Raw genomic sequence first — 17,111 nt, 5'->3', positions numbered from 1 at the left:
AATATTGGGCATTTTGAGTTATTATTATGGTGGTGTTTGAATTCTTATTATAGTGGTGATTTGACAAAATTACAATCATGATCTTAAATTGGACTCACATTTTTCTGGTCTCGGCCTTGACTCGGTCTCGGACCCCTTGTCCCTCACTCGGTCTCCCCCCCCCCTCTGGTCTTGGTCTTGAATCAGTCTTGCTTTAGGTGGTCTTGAACACAGCATTGAGTACACTACTGCTAGTTTTGCATGAGCCCAATTCTGATATTTTTTTCACTAATTGGTCTTTTGACCAATCACATATGCTCTGAAAGATCTGATGTGATTGGTCAAAAGACAAATTAGTGGAAAAAGATCAGAATTGTTCTGCTTGTCTAAACGCAACCTTAGTGTGTGAGAGCTATGCTCTGCTCTTTGATCCTCTTACTGACAGCACACCAACAGGGACAGCCCACCACACGGCGCATCACTAACCCTCAGGCCCTACGCTATGGGAATCACAATACACACCGCTACCGTCTCATACACAGGCCCTATGCTATGGTATCACAATAGGCCTATGCTAGGCTAAGCAACACTAATACAACACTAATACTAGGGAATCACAATATACACGCTAACCTCCCCATACACAGGATAACACAATAAGAGCTAAATAGGCCCTGTGCTTTGGGAACCACAATACACATATATTGCCAGACTCTGGGCTGACCCTACCAAGCAGACTCAACGCTATGGGAATGACAACAGTACTAATACGAGGCTAAGCTCAAACCTGTCCATACACAGGCCCCGCACCATGGGCATCACAACACACAGCTAAAGTTAGGCTAACCCTTCCCATGCACAAGCCCTACTCTACACAAGCCCTACAGTGCACTCCCTTCATGCTAGGCCAAGACCTTAGCCATCCCAAACACAGACAACACCATATGAAAACACTGGTCATTTTAAAGCCACCTTTCCAATGGAATGCAATCATCAACCCCTCTGCAAAGCAAGCTCCAATGCATACTACCAATTCCTCTCAGATGGTGTAGGGTTAATAATACATTGTACCTGTGCAACATAAGGGAAGTGAGATGGATGGACAGTAGGACTAGTCATTCACACACATCTCAGAAAATGAAGAATTGAAAACTGTAAATGTGTGAAAATCAGTGATTCTAGCTGACTCTGCGGTTCCTCTGCTTCTCATACTGCTGACTGTGGCTTAATGGTCTACAGCTGGACTGTCTGCTACCTACACTGGAGATAACTATTTAATCTATAATGACTAGACCTTTCCTTCTCTCTCTCTCTCTCTCTCTCTCTCTCTCTCTCTCTCTCTCTCTCTCTCTCCTTTCTCTTTCGCATTTATCTTTCGTTCTCTCCTCTCTCTCTCTCTCTCTCTCTCTCTCTCTCTCTCATTTATCTTTCGTTCTCGCTCTCTCTCTCCCTCTCTCTCTCTACGTTCTCTTTCGCTCTCTCTCTCCTTTCTCTTTCACTCTCTATCTCTCTCTCTCCTTTCTCACTCTCTCTCACTGGCTCCTCTTTCTCCATCTCTCTCCCCTTCTCTCTCTTTGATGTGTCTCTGTCATTCTGGAGTACTGTTACTCAAGTCATTAATAGTGAATGGTTTTAAAATTGTGAATGTTTTCTTCATTTAAATGAGCCTACTTTTGACAGATGATGTAAAACTGTATGAATTAATTAATTAATGTTTTGTTGCTTAACATGTTCATCTCTCTGTCTCTCTTTCTCTCTCTCCCCCTCTCTTCTCCCAGGGTGCTGTTTTGTCACGTTTTACACACGGAAAGCCGCCCTTGAAGCCCAGAACGCACTGCATAACATAAAGACCTTAACAGGGGTGAGTGTGTGTTCTCGTTTCTCCCTGTTTCTCCTCGGCCCACGCTGTCCTGCTATTACGCAGTGACAGTGATTACCAGGGGACATCTCCCACTACTGTCACGTCACACACTGTGGCTGTCTGTATGGTGTGTGTCTGTATGGTGTGTGTCTGTATGGTGTGTGTCTGTATGGTGTGTGTGGGTGGGTGGGTAGGCCTTTACTGTGTCACTAACTTATTTGTGTCATTTGTGTCTGACTGCATTATATATTCTGTGTGTGTGAATATACACTGCTCAAAAAAATAAAGGGAACACTTAAACAACACAATGTAACTCGAAGTCAATCACACTTCTGTGAAATCAAACTGTCCACTTAGGAAGCAACACTGATAGACAATACATTTCACATGCTGTTGTGCAAATGGAATAGACAACAGGTGGAAATTATAGGCAATTAGCAAGACACCCCCAATAAAGGACTGGTTTTGCAGGTGGTGACCACAGACCACTTCTCAGTTCCTATGCTTCCTGGCTGATGTTTTGGTCACTTTTGAATGCTGGCGGTGCTTTCACTCTAGTGGTAGCATGAGACTGAGTCTACAACCCACACAAGTGGCTCAGGTAGTGCAGCTCATCCAGGATGGCACATCAATGCAAGCTGTGGCAAGAAGGTTTGCTGTGTCTGTCAGCGTAGTGTCCAGAGCATGGAGGCGCTACCAGGAGACAGGCCAGTACATCAGGAGACGTGGAGGAGGCCGTAGGAGGGCAACAACCCAGCAGCAGGACTGCTACCTCCGCCTTTGTGCAAGGAGAAGCAGGAGGAGCACTGCCAGAGCCCTGCAAAATGACCTCCAGCAGGCCACAAATGTGCATGTGTCTGCTCAAATGGTCAGAAACAGACTCCATGAGGGTGGTATGAGGGCCCGACGTCCACAGGTGGGGGTTGTGCTTACAGCCCAACACCGTGCAGGACGTTTGGCATTTGCCAGAGAACACCAAGATTGGTAAATTCGCCACTGGCGCACTGTGCTCTTCACAGATGAAAGCAGGTTCACACTGAGTACATGTGACAGACGTGACAGAGTCTGGATACGCCGTGGAGAACGTTCTGCTGCCTGCAACATCCTCCAGCATGACCGGTTTGGCGGTGGGTCAGTCATGGTGTGGGGTGGCATTTCTTTGGGCGGCCACACAGCCCTCCATGTGCTCGCCAGAGGTAGCCTGACTGCCATTAGGTACCGAGATGAGATCCTCAGACCCCTTGTGAGACCATATGCTGGTGCGGTTGGCCCTGGGTTCCTCCTAATGCAAGACAATGCTAGACCTCATGTGGCTGGAGTGTGTCAGCAGTTTCTGCAAGAGGAAGGCATTGATGCTATGGACTGGCCCGCCCGTTCCCCAGACCTGAATCCAATTGAGCACATCTGGGACATCATGTCTCGCTCCATCCACCAATGCCACGTTGCACCACAGACTGTCCAGGAGTTGGCGGATGCTTTAGTCCAGGTCTGGGAGGAGATCCCTCAGGAGACCATCCGCCACCTCATCAGGAGCATGCCCAGGCATTGTAGGAAGGTCATACAGGCACGTGGAGGCCACACACACTACTGAGCCTAATTTTGACTTGTTTTAAGGACATTACATCAAAGTTGGATCAGCCTGTAGTGTGGTTTTCCACTTTAATTTTGAGGGTGACTCCAAATCCAGACCTCCATGGGTTGATACATTTGATTTCCATTGATCATTTTTGTGTGGTTTTGTTGTCAGCACATTCAACTATGTAAAGAAAAAAATATTTAATAAGATGATTTCATTCATTCAGATCTAGGATGTGTTATTTTAGTGTTCCCTTTATTTTTTTGAGCAGTGTATTTCAGTGTGTATGCATTTGAGAGAGAGTGTGTGTATGTGTGTGTGTGTGTGTCTGTGCTGTAGGGGCCTTTCCTCTACCAGACTCCTGCTGCGGTCCTCTGGCCCTGTGTATATAGTAAACCCAGTGGAGTGATAGAAGAGCACTAGGATTTTGGCTCCGCTCCCCTCCCAGGTTCTGGAAGTGTCTAGCTGCTCCTCTGGGTTTAACAGGCCCCTGGACCATGGTTAATCCTGCTTGGGGTGTTGGCAGGCTGCAGCCTTGGCTGTTCTGAGGCTCTGGAAGCCTATTGGTTAGAGGGAAGGGAAGTCTGCACACTGTATTTCCTCTGTTGGTTAGTAGATGGACCTATTGGGTTAGAGAGGGTGGATATGAGCGTGGAGCGTGGATATGATACGTCACATGCTCTAAACATTTTAGGATTAGGTGAACTTGAAATTGCCGCCGTCCCTCATTTCCTCTGTCCCTCTGCCAACTCCTCCCCCTTCTGTCACTCCTTTCCCCAGGCCGGTAACACTCTAAAACTAACACACACACAGGGCTGAATCAATAGCACTATAATCAAATCATTTTGAGCGGTTTTGGGAGGTCATGATTATCTCATTTAAAACGGCCTCCTCTGAGAGCTCAACGGCAATGCTGCACTGCAGGCATGTTTAAATTTGATGGACTTTAATAAAGTACTGACTGACCTTCCTCTGGGAGAGAGGGAGAGCTGGAGGGATGTAGTGGGAGAGAGAGAGAGAGTCCATAAATGCTTTAATGTTGAGTGGAGGTAGAGAGGTGGACAGCAATGGACAGAGATGTGAGCTAAGGAGAGGATGGAGTGATGAGGAAGGGAAAGAGGGAGAGCATAGTTCGCTTTAGAGCAAGGTAATAAACGAGTCCAGCTAAAAAATAATACCTGCTTGTTAGCTCTCGGTCTCTCCCTCTCTTGTAAAAGGCAGCAGAACAATGTTTATGTTGGCTCTCTGTCTCTCCCGCTTTCATTCTTGCGCTCTAAACTGTAGACCCTGACAGGGTGAGATCCAATCACAATCACAGCAGTTGGACGGCGGCCATATTGGACTAGAGCGGTTGGCAGAGCTGAACAGCGGCCATATTGATTTAGGGCGCACACAGGAACAGTTGAATGGCTGCCATGTTTGAGTAGGGCGTTGAGTGTGAATAGTCTGAAGAGAATGTGGTAGTGAGTATAAACGTGTATGTTCTGTATAGCCCTGTATAGTACTCCTATACTCCCCCCATCTCCAACACAGTGTTAAAAAAAACAAAGACTGAGAGCACAGGCTCCTGCCAGCCACGTATTGGAGTGACACACTTTAGAAAAGCAGCCTCTCTCCTCTGCCAACTCCCTGCCTGTCCATCTCTCTCTCTCTCTCCCTCCCTTCTCTCTCTCTAAGCCTCCAGCTTTGGCAGCAGACTGCAAGTGCTGCGTGGAGACCTGTGTGTGTGTGTGTGTGTGTGTGTGTGTGTGTGTGTGTGTGTGTGTGTGTGTGTGTGTGTGTGTTTCCGTGCATGTGTGCTGTGCTTGTGCTATGATGTATCAATGGAGATCTTGCTTAAACCTGCACAGGTCAGAACAGGGACTAGATGTATGCTGTGATTCCCACACACTCTGGCACACACACACAGACACACACACGCAAATACTGTACCTCCTCCCCTCCCCAAATCTGCCAAGTAGCGTTAGATGGGTGAAAGGAAGAGTTTTTATTTCTAATGAACAGCTAATGAAGCTCTGGGGACTGTGGGTGGGGGATTGGAGGAACGGGGGTGGAGGTGGCTGGTCGGGGCACGTAGCTAGGGAGGCCCGCTTGTCTCAGAGGCTCTAATGTCACCACTGAGCTGTGCTTTAAACTAGCCCCAAAACATTGATCTACTGAAAATATGTCCCCAGCTCCTGCTGCAGATATTTAAGAACATAATACCATCAGTAGTCTGGACCTCCACACATACCAGTAGTCACACTGCACACACATAAGCACATCCGCACACACAAACACTACACGCACAGCCACAAACACACTCTCCCACACACATAAGTAGTCACTCACTACACAGGTAGTGACTCATTACATACACACAAAAGCAATTATGTTCTATACAACCACAAACATAAACACAATCACTCCCCTCTGCACACATACACACAAACACACACACACACACACACACCAGACCTGGGTTCAAATACATGTGTATTTGTTATTTAAATACTTTATTTCTGTGTATTTTAAATACACAGCCCAAAACACACACTGTACTTTTATGAGTCGACCAAATTATATTTGAAAATATTTTCAAATACTTCTTTTAATTACTATTTTCAAATACGTGCATGGGAGTGTATTTGAATTGAAATACCTGAAATAGTATTTGAACCCAGGTCTGACACAAACACAAATAGAAATGTGAGTTAAAGCCTGTCGGCCCGTCCGCCAGACAAGGTTGTCTGAGATTTTCCACTAAATTGAACTCTTTCATCAGCGGCTGACAGATGTCTAAATGGCTGGTGTCTCCCCACGCCAGCGCTCACAGCACGGCACTGCACAGACTGCCTGTCACACACACACACACACACACACACACACACACACACACACACACATACACAGTCTGTGTGGCTGGGGGGGAAGAGAGGGAGGGAGGAGGGAGAGAGAAGGACGTGTGAGAGCTAATCTAGGACACGTCCTCTCTAGTGTCCTCCAGCAGCTCTCTCTCTCGGTCCATTTTGCCATCTCTCCCTCTCTCTCTGGGTGAGAAATCCGCTGGATGAAAACGCCTTTGATTCATAGTTTTTCTTTCAAGGATATTTCATTCTCACTGTGTGGGGGGTGAGGCGAGGGTGGGTGAGGAGGAGGAGGGGAGGAGGGGTGAGTTCAGACGCGATCAGTCGAGCCCTGTGTCCTTGATGCAGGCTGATCAGAGTGCTGCCGAGCGCCAAGTTTGATAAGGAGAGTGGGGCTCATTAAAAAGCTGCACTTCAGAGACCACACACACACTTTGACACACACACTCAGGTCCCAACCATTTCAGCCTTTCAGATGGTGAGGTAATTATTATACTTCAATGTCACATGAGTACAGACTCTTCCTGCAAGGAATGGCCCATCAAATCTAAAGGCCAAAGAAATGAACCCACCACACACACACACACACACACACACACACACACACACACACACACACACACACACACACACCAGTAGTCACAATACTAATCAGGAAGAATTCAGGACTGTGAGGGTGAGGATGATTGGGCTGGAGGGAATCATAACGGTTAGAGTTGGTGTCAATGCGTGTTGTAGTTAAAGTAGGAATGGCAACTCTCCCATCACATTGGGCCCTGTCTGTGTTGTTTGTTCAGGTGTTAACATGTTTCACATATCACTGCCCTATCACCAAGGGCTTTCAGCACGCCACTTCTGGAACAGCAGAGAGAGGAGTCTGGCACCCGCTCTGGAAAAAGGGATGAGGTATGCCTTCCTGGACTGATAGCTAGAGTGCGTCCTAATTGACACCCTATCCCCTATATAGTGCACTACTTTTGACCAGGAACTATAGGGAATAGGGTGCCATTTCGGACGCAACCCTGGAGTTATTTTGTGTAAAACTATGACAGTTCTAGCTGCTGCATGTGGCACCAGAAGATATTTCATAATGAAGCCTGATTGCCATGAACAGTGAATAACCTCTGAAATGTTTATGCGGCACTTTGGTTTGAAACAGCTGAACCGTGCTATAGGATATTAAACATGTGATGTAGTAGGTCTGTACCATCAGTCACTAATGCATCCCCGGAGACTGGCAGTAACAGTGCTATGAACTGAAAGGTTATACCTCACATTGGCACCGCTTAGTTTAGCTGACATTTTAGAGTGGTTCAAGCTCTAACACACAGCTGACTATTCTGAAGAAGGAAGAGCAAAGTGTGTGTGTGTGTGTGTGTGTGTGTGTGTGTGTGTGTGTGTGTGTGTGTGTGTGTGTCTCATCTTTTAATCCCGCTCAATACACACATTATACTAACCACTAGACTAAGTCAACAGAAAGTTACCCATTCCTCATTGCTAATGTCACACACTCACACACACACACTTATACACACACCAAGCCAATCCCACAGCGTTGTCATTACAGACGCTCATTATAGAAATCAATTTAATTAAGGGCTGTAATTACCGGAGTGAAGCCCAAATGCTATGGCAAACAGGGGCTGGAGAAAGTAATCCCCATCGACACTACGCCAGCCTCCCGCCCGTCTCAGTGTGTGTACACTTATTTAATAAATCGCTTGTTTCAAATTAACTTCCTCTCCTCAGCATGCTGGTTTGAGAGGAAGAGAAGGCTAACTATGTTAAATACTGTGAGTACTTAGCACTAGGACCTTAGCGAGCTACGCCGGATAGCTAATGCTACAATCCCCCAGTCACTCAGCGCCCAGGCTTGGGGTTAATTGTTTACTAAGGGAAATAAGTGGGGCTAATGTGGGGTAACTGTGTGAGAGAGGTAGTGGTGACGACAGGGAACATAGAAGGCAGACTTTGAGATAATTGTGTGTTAGGGTGAATTATAGATGTCTAGTTGTATTAATGCTGTTGTGGGTGTGTAGGGAATGTAAATGGCCAGAATGCAGATGAGCACAGAATGTATGTTTGTCGAAAGAGTCTACGTGTGTGTGTGTGTGTATTGACCACAGTTATTGACTCCCACTGTGAGGACCATATGTCTGTCTGTGTCACCATCACTACCTCAACCCCACAGAGGAGAGAGGGATAAGTAGGTTGAGGGAAAGAGGGACAGAAAAAGAGAGAGGGAGAGAAAGGGATAGGTAGATACTAGATGGAAGAGTGGCTAGAATGTGTAGTGTTGCTGGAAGGAGATCTGTACAGTTAAGTATGTGAAAATGTGTGACTCTGAAAGTGTGTGCTGCTGAGTAAACTTGGTGTATGTGATACCAGGGTGTTCAGTACAGTAGCTGAGAGCTCTTCTATTGGCTCACACACTAGTCAGGTGACAGTGTTATTGAGGTGCTGACTGCTGGCAAAGGCTACACTGCTACTGGCAGCATTCGGTACTCAGTGGGGGTTTGTCTACACACAGACACTCACACACTTACTGTAGACACACACTTTGTGGCAGCCTGACAAGTTGAAATCTGACCTTTAAAGCCCAAGGGCATTCCTCGCGGGCCGGGGGGTTAGAGGAGTTGGAGGAAGGGGTACATGCTGTAGGTGAGAGGGTGACCATTAAATGCTGAGGGTTATTAGGTTTCTGGCAAGTTGTGTCCTGGAAGGAAATGTTTAGAGGGCAACTGTAGTCGAACACAGCACACCTGAACGCTGGCCAGAGAGTAGTGTTGCATAGCGTTGGTTGGGTAGGAAACAGTATGGTAGTGATAAGGGGATAATACCCTGCTGGAGAGGGAGCGCTACCTCCATGTCATCAGCTAGTCTGACAGATAGACACCTCGACCTCACCGCCACAGGAGCTGGCACAGAACGGGCACTTCATGGCATGCCCCGACTGGCCAACTGGAAATCAGGAAGAAGAGATGTTTCCAAGTGGAATAGGGTCACAGTAAATAATCTAATTACCAACTACCATACCAGAGGAAAATGTCACCAGTGTAGGCCACATTCACAATGACACATGGCACAGGTTTAGATGTTTGGTTACTGAGAAAGGGGGAAACAAGTCAGGAGGGGAGGCTTGGGGTGTCATGGTGAGTGGAGGCAGAGTGACCGCAGTAGGTAGCTCCAGGGCTCTCAGTGAAGAACCAGCAGTGTGGGGTAATGGTGGAGCTGCATGAGCCTCAGAGAGATCAAACGCATCACACCCCGGGTCTGAAGCCTGCAAGGCCTTCTGGGTAGACAGATCTGGGAGAAGAAGGAAGGCATCTAGACAGAACTTTCTGAGAGAGTGTGAGAGGCAGAGGCAGGGATAGCCGCTAGCTAGCGCCTGTAGCCTGAGGATGCGGTTATTTCTGTACTGTAGCCCTCCAACATATGATCCACTGGCTCTCTCTCTCTCTCTCTCTCTCTCACACACTCTCTCACACACACACACACACACACACTGTCTTGTACAACTAACCTTGTGGGGACACATCATTCAGTCCCATTCAAAATCCTCACTCACTCACTCACTCACTCGCTCAGGGGGCTATAAACCAAAATGGGCACAATGGATCCAGGTAGTAAATTCAGTTGAATTGTTTTAAATAGATCTGAGGACTGCCATCAACTGGTGACACTGGGGTGGTGGATGTAGGAGTGTTGTGGAAAATGAATCAAGTAAATGTATAACGGACATGGGGGAGAGAGAGACAGAGAGCAACAGAGAGAGAGACAGACAGATAGAGACAGACAGATAGAGACAGACAGACAGACCGATAGAGGCAGAGACAGACGTATAGAGACAGAGGCGTACAGACAGAGAGAGGCGTACAGACAGAGAGAGGCGTACAGACAGAGAGAGGCGTACAGACAGAGAGAGGCGTACAGACAGAGAGAGGCGTACAGACAGAGAGAGGCGTACAGACAGAGAGAGGCGGACAGACAGAGAGAGGCGGACAGACAGAGAGAGGCGGACAGACAGACAGAGAGAGGCGGACAGACAGACAGACAGATGCAGGCAGGCAGGCAGGCAGGCAGGCAGGCAGGCAGGCAGGCAGGCAGGCAGGCAGGCAGGCAGACAGACAGACAGACAGAAGACAGAGGCTGACCGACAGAGAGAGACAGACAGATGGAGACAACTAGAGGATCAAAGTGCCCTGCCACACAGTGATTGTTCAGGCTGAGCCAGGGGCATTATGGGTAAGACAGGGCACAGACAAAGACACACACACACCGCAGCTGGTGAGAGCCCAGAAGATTGATCTCTGCTGTGTGTGTGTGTGTGTGTGTGTGTGTGTGTGTGTGTGTGTGTGTGTGTGTGTGTGAGTGAGTGAGTGAGAGGTGGGCAGAGACAGAGTCAGTGTGATTGATACTGGGCTAGATTTAGAGAATTACTGTCATTCATCTCTCTGCAGATCAAACAAGCACATAATCTCTCATAAAGGAGGTAGAGAGAGAGAGAGAAAGAGAGATCGTTACAACACATTTGAAATGTCTTTATTCTTTTGGAACTTTTGAGTGTAATGTTTACTGTATATTTTTTATTGTTTATTTCACTTTAGTTTATTATCTATTTCACTTGCATTGGCAATGTAAACATATGTTTCCCATGCCAATAAAGCCCCTTAAATTGAATTGAATTGAAATTGAGAGAGAGAGAGAGAGAGAGAGAGAGAGGTGTGACAGCCATCTTGTCTGTGAAGTGTTTGCTTGTTCTCACTTAAAAAACACTCATCAAGCAATCATTGAACCTCTCTAAACCTGCAACGAGGGTGCGAGGGACACACCTCAACGACTTCTGTCACAGTGTGTGTGTTTGTACTCTGGCTTTTGATATTCCTACGCAACTTCAGAGTTTCTCTTTAGTGTGTGATCTGTTGTGACTTTCAGAGTGGCCAGTTTGTAGTGTGTCGGTTTGCTGTGAACAGTCAGTGTGTGTGTGTGTGTGTGTGTGTGTGTGTGTTGTGACTGAAGTGTGTGTTGGATGTAGTGTGTGTGATCTCCGAGTGTGTGTGTGTAGTCGTCACTAGGTGTGTGTGTCAGTATAGTATTGTAAAGGTGTGTTTGTCCTGTCTTTTCCAGATGCACCACCCCATTCAGATGAAGCCTGCAGACAGTGAGAAATCAAACGGTGAGTGATCATACACACATTGGGTTGGAGTATTACGTGGTCAAGGGTATGTGTATGTGCTTTAGTGTCTCTGTGGCTCAGTGCTCCTGTTTCAGAGAGAGAGAGAGAGAGAGAGAAAAATTATTAAAGTGTTCCGGGAGGGGGTCAGGGAGAGTTCAACTGTTTTGGCCCCACGGTGAACCAACCTTTCTCTTCGAGAGAGTCTCCCTGCGTCTCTCATACACATACAGACAAATGGCTCTATTGCAGATGTGGTTATAAACCCATTTATCCAGCCATAATGCTTTACTGCCTCTGAGAGAAGCCAGACAGGGGCCATGTCCCAATACTAACAAATAGCCTCTCTTCCTCATCCACTGGACCACTGAAAGTATACAAGGATAGAGGGTAATAATATTGGGACAGATCCAGATGGAACAGTACTGGCTGAGCTACACACTGAGAGAGACGGAGTAGTGTCATAAGCCACTGACAGCACACAGTCATCACTTAATAAAGCCACTCGTAGCACCATCTTCTAGACTCTACACACTGAGGAAATACAATAAAGTAGAAACATATAGATCCATCCATATAAGTAATGATGAGACCTTAATAAAGCTATACTGCTCCAGCCATCTTATGTGAGGTTATGAAATAGAACTTGATAAGATATATCCGTCTAGGTAACGATGATGAGACCTTAATAAAGCTACAGCTAGCTACTGTAGGATCATCATTTACTGTAATGGAAGATAGTAAAGTATGGCCATATGAAATGAATCCATCTTGTTAATGATAATAAGTTCCATAAACCTTTATTGGAGTTGCTGTAACCATGATGAATTGTAGTTAAGCGGGTTGTTGCTTTAATCAATCAAGAGGTGTGTGTGTGTGTGAAGGCGCATGTGTGTGCTTGTCTTCACCTCACTGCTGTTTTTCTTTCTTTCTTGAAATCTGATCTGAAATCAGTCAAACACTGTTTCTCTGCTTTCCAATACATCACGAACTCTGACTCAGGTCGGCTAGCAGATGTTTAGTCACTGTTAAGGATATCTCTCTGCTGTTTCTCCATATCCACTCTCAGTAAATTAATTACAGTGCTGTTAGTGCGTGCACGTATACAGACGAGTTGGAAGCCTTTGAAACAACACTTATCTTCCCTGCGTATCCCAGTGTTATTTTTTTAAACGCACAAACAATTCAAACAGCAAAATAAACAAGTGCTCTATTGATTTCCCAGAGTGCAACAGACCGCTTATCTCTTTCGCCTCCCGGTAAGAGCTGACAGTTTCCTCATTAAAAATGAATTGGATTAGCATTACTTTGAATGGTGGGGAGCACATACACACACACACATTCTCTCTCTTGTCTCTTTCCCACGGTCATACACACATTGAGACAAGAAACAGTAAGAGTCTCTGTCTCTCCCACACACACAAACACACACACTGTTACACAGGCCGAGGTATTGCAAGATAAATGGAGCGATTGGGTCAGAGAGAAAGGGATCAAACAGGGGGAGGAGGGGCAGCCAGACAAAAAGAAACCCGGAGAGATGGGAGAGGAGGAGATAGAGACAGAGCTATAAGAAGAATGAGGAAGAGAGAGAAACTAAGAGAGAGAGAGAGAAACAAATAGAGAGAGAGAGAAACAAATAGAGAGAGAGAGAGAAACGAATAGAGAGAGAGAGAGAAACGAATAGAGAGAGAGAGAGAAACGAATAGAGAGAGAGAGAGAAATGAATAGAGAGAGAGAGAGAAACGAATAGAGAGAGAGAGAGAAACGAATAGAGAGAGAGAGAGAAACGAATAGAGAGAGAGAGAAACGAATAGAGAGAGAGAGAGAAACGAATAGAGAGAGAGAGAGAAACGAATAGAGAGAGAGAGAGAAACGAATAGAGAGAGAGAGAAACGAATAGAGAGAGAGAGAAATGAATAGAGAGAGAGAGAGAAACGAATAGAGAGAGAGAGAGAAACGAATAGAGAGAGAGAGAGAAACTAATAGAGAGAGAGAGTCGCACAGAGACTTGGTGTTGAAGTGGTAATGATACATTGATCACAGTCTGCAGATGAAATGCTGAAACTCTCTCTCTTTCTTCTCCTTTTTTGCTGTTTCTCACCTGTTTTAATGTCTTCCTTTCTTCCTCTGCAGCGGTGGAGGACAGGAAACTGTTCATCGGCATGGTGTCTAAGAAGTGCAACGAGAACGACATCCGAGTCATGTTCTCTGCGTTCGGACAGATCGAGGAGTGCCGGATCCTGCGAGGGCCCGACGGACTCAGCAGAGGTGTGTGTTTCTTGGGCTCCATCCATATACACAGTCACCCTGACCCCTGACCCCCTCCTCCCTTACCCACCATCCTTTTCACCCCTCCCACCTCCTTATATCCACCCCCTTATAAGCTCCTATACAGTTCTGAACTCTTATCCCTCCCCTTACAGTTCTCCTCTAGGCAGAAAGAGAAAATATGTTCTCCCTCACTATTGGCCAACCATTGAGCTACTATGCAGTCAGCAGTTCAGTGTCCCCCTTAGTCAATCTCCTCTTCATTGGAACAGGGAACACCCCTCCCACCTTCCCTTCCCTCCCCCTGCCTCCTTTCCCCCCTCACCCCCTCCAATCCCCCTGCCTCCTCTCCTCCCTCCCCCGTCCCCCTCCCTCTGTGGTCTCTATGTGCTGAAGAGATGGGGCGGGGTCTGCCAAACCAAACTGTCTGTCCTGCCCAGCGTCACACGAGGCTGTCACTGTCATCGTCACACAGGTTTATGTGGATGTGTCGGTTGTTGTGTGTTTTTCTATGGATGTTATCGTTGTTCTTACTGTTACTGTTGACTGTCTCATTATCTGAAGGGCTCTTCTTCTTCACTCCTCAAGGTGCATCTAGCCACTAGCAATCTCTAATACTCTGTCACACACTGTCCTCCACTGTCCCTTCATCTTCCTCTCTCTCAATCTTCCACTGTCCCATCATCCTCCTCTCTCTCAATCCTCCACTGTCCCATCATCTCCCTCTCTCTCAACCCTCCACTGTCCCATCATCTTCCTCTCTCTCAATCCTCCACTGTCCCATCATCTCCCTCTCTCTCTCAATCCTCCACTGTCCCATCATCTTCCTCTCTCTCAGTCCTCCACTGTCCCTTCATTCTCTCGCTCTCTCTCTCTCGCTCTCTCTCTCTCGCTCTCTCTCTCTCTCAATTCAATTCAATTCAATTCTCTCAATTCAATTCAAGGGGCTTTATTGGCATGGGAAACATATGTTTACATTGCCAAAGCAAGTGAAATAGATAATAAACAAAAGTGAAATAGTCTCCCGAGTGGCGCAGTGGTCTAAGGCACTGGTTCGAATCCAGGCTCTGTCGTAGCCGGCCGCGACCGGGAGACCCATGGGGCGGCGCACAATTGGCCCAGCGTCGTCCAGGGTAGGGGAGGGAATGGCCGGCAGGGATGTAGCTCAGTTGGTAGAGCATGGCGTTTGCAACGCCATGGTTGTGAGTTCGATTCCCACGGGGGGCCAGTATGAAAAATTTAAAAAATAATGTATGCACTAACTGTAAGTCGCTCTGGATAAGAGCGTCTGCTAAATTACTAAAATGTAAATGTAAATAAACAATAACAAATGAACAGTAAACATTACACTCACAAAAGTTCCAAAAGAATAAAGACATTTAAAATGTCATATTATGTCTTAATACATGTGCAACAATGTGCAAATAGTTAAAGTTCTCTCTCTCTCTGTCTTCCACTGTCCCTTCATCCTCCTCCTCTCAGTCCTCCACTGTCCCTTCATCCTCCTCTCTCTCTCTCTCTCTCTCTCTTCCACTGTCCCTTCATCCTCTTCCTCTCAGTCCTCCACTGTCCCATCATCCTTTCTCTTTCTCAGTCCTCCACTGTCCCATCATTCTCTTCCTCTCTCTCTCTCTGTCCTGCACTATCCCAGAATTCTATTACACATGATCATCCTCTTTTCCAGATCTTTATCTCTTCCACCCTCCCTCAATCACGTCTCTGTTGTCCTCATGAATATTAGAATCTCAGGCTGTCCCCCTTTACTGCAACATAACCTCCACAAACCCCAGGCTTCCTAACAGGGAGAGTAGTCTTAGTCCAACCTGGTCCAGAGCAGTAAATAAATGAAGCAGAGTGAGGCTGCAGATAAATCGGCCTTCAAGTGGGTTTGCCTGTCCCACCTGGCTCTGCGCTAACACAGCGCTGTTATTAAACCACAATATCAATCAGAAGCCTGTTCTGTTCCACCACCCGCTATTAATACAATATGGATCACACCACTGGTGGATCCACGGCTGGGCCTGGGGAGCTACCCTACATTCATGAAAGGACTGTTCTCTTTCTCCTCTGCTATTGGAGCCTGTTGCTGACGACAGAATGCGGCCTGCTAGATATTTATAGCGTCGGCTAGGCGGCTAAGTGTCATCTTCTTCGCTGGATGATAAAAAACAGACAGTAATGGAAAGAGATGCTTTTATCTGGTCATTTTTAGCACTGACTTTAATAAATCTATGGTTCAGCTCGACAGAGGGGTTTATTTTGGGTATCAAACGAAGGAAGGAACGGGCTCGGAAACTAACAAACGCATTTTGGTGGAGGAAGGAGATAGAATGCCCGTCTTCTATTGTAAAATGCCTCATTGGTTCTATGGTATAATGGCCAGTAAACAGTATTTCAATGGAGAATCCACAGGAACTGCCTGGCCTGTTAATGAGAGTTGGTGAAAGACTGAGAGGAGATGGCCTAAACAGACCCAGTCTAGCAGGTCACCTTAACCGGTGGATTCTCTCTGTAGCATAACATCTGGGTCATGTACTGTAGGAGGTTTTTCAAACTATTTTAAAGATTATGGCCCATCTAGAATTACCCCATATTAGTTTCTGAAACTTGCTCAAAGATGACCGATCTTGGCCTCTCTCAACTGATGCCAGATAGAGCAAGACCCTGGACAGTAGGAGTCTTTTCAAACTTTAACCCCAAGGCAACTTCATCTGCCACATTTTGCTACGACACAGACCTAGTTAGGTTTTATTGGTACTGTACTGTTAGGCAGGTCCATAATAAATAGTCTAGACAGTGGACTGGCTATCCCTAACCCTCAACCCCGTTCTATCACAAAGGACAAGACAATCATAAAGGTAGAGGATGAATCACGGACACTCATCTATTCTCTCCTACCGCTGTCCTTCATTTCACCCTGGCTCTGTCCTTCTTACCCTTTCTCACTATAGTCTTCCTCCCCTTCATCCTCTCTCTCACCCATTCACTCACTCTTACTCTCTCTCTCTTTCTATCTCTCTTTCCATCCGTCCACCCCCACCCCATGCACACAGTTCTGACTAGATGACCTGTCTGCTAGCTAGCTAGCTAATTGTATCCTATGCAGTCAGCTAGCTACAAAGTGTGTGTGGACTGGGGATGGCTGTGCTACTACTGCTAGCATGGTTCAGTGTGTGTTAGCGTGTTAGCGTGTTAGCTTGGGAGTGGGGGTGTTGAAGCTCTCCTCCAGTATATTGACACTGCCTCTCTCTGATCACTCCCCAACCAACAGGCCTCAGCCAGAGGGAAGCCAACGTTAAGGGTAATACCATTTAATTTAATACTAGACTATTACCCAACAATTACGATTTCACCAATCAAACTCCAAACCGCCAAATAGGTCAGAGTTCCCAAAGAATGTGCATC

General features: G+C 46.5%; 1 protein-coding gene across 1 annotated transcript in view; it reads left to right on the top strand.

The window, feature by feature from the left end:
* Positions 1–1,761: 1,761 nt before the first annotated feature.
* LOC311140576 (CUGBP Elav-like family member 2) overlaps positions 1,762–17,111 on the top strand; it is a 44,420-nt gene continuing 29,070 nt past the window's right edge. Inside the window, exons 1-4 of the mRNA XM_084175694.1 lie at positions 1,762–1,840; positions 11,390–11,438; positions 13,572–13,706; positions 16,978–17,007. Of these exons, the coding sequence (XP_084031820.1) occupies positions 11,390–11,438; positions 13,572–13,706; positions 16,978–17,007 (214 nt within the window). The 5' untranslated portion in view covers positions 1,762–1,840. The remainder of the gene's footprint in view (positions 1,841–11,389; positions 11,439–13,571; positions 13,707–16,977; positions 17,008–17,111) is intronic.

Source organism: Coregonus lavaretus (assembly GCF_964263955.1).
Source record: "Coregonus lavaretus genome assembly, chromosome: 13".
Taxonomy (NCBI): domain Eukaryota; kingdom Metazoa; phylum Chordata; class Actinopteri; order Salmoniformes; family Salmonidae; genus Coregonus; species Coregonus lavaretus.
Note: the sequence above shows the minus strand (reverse complement) of the source record. Positions and strands in the feature narration are given on the sequence as shown.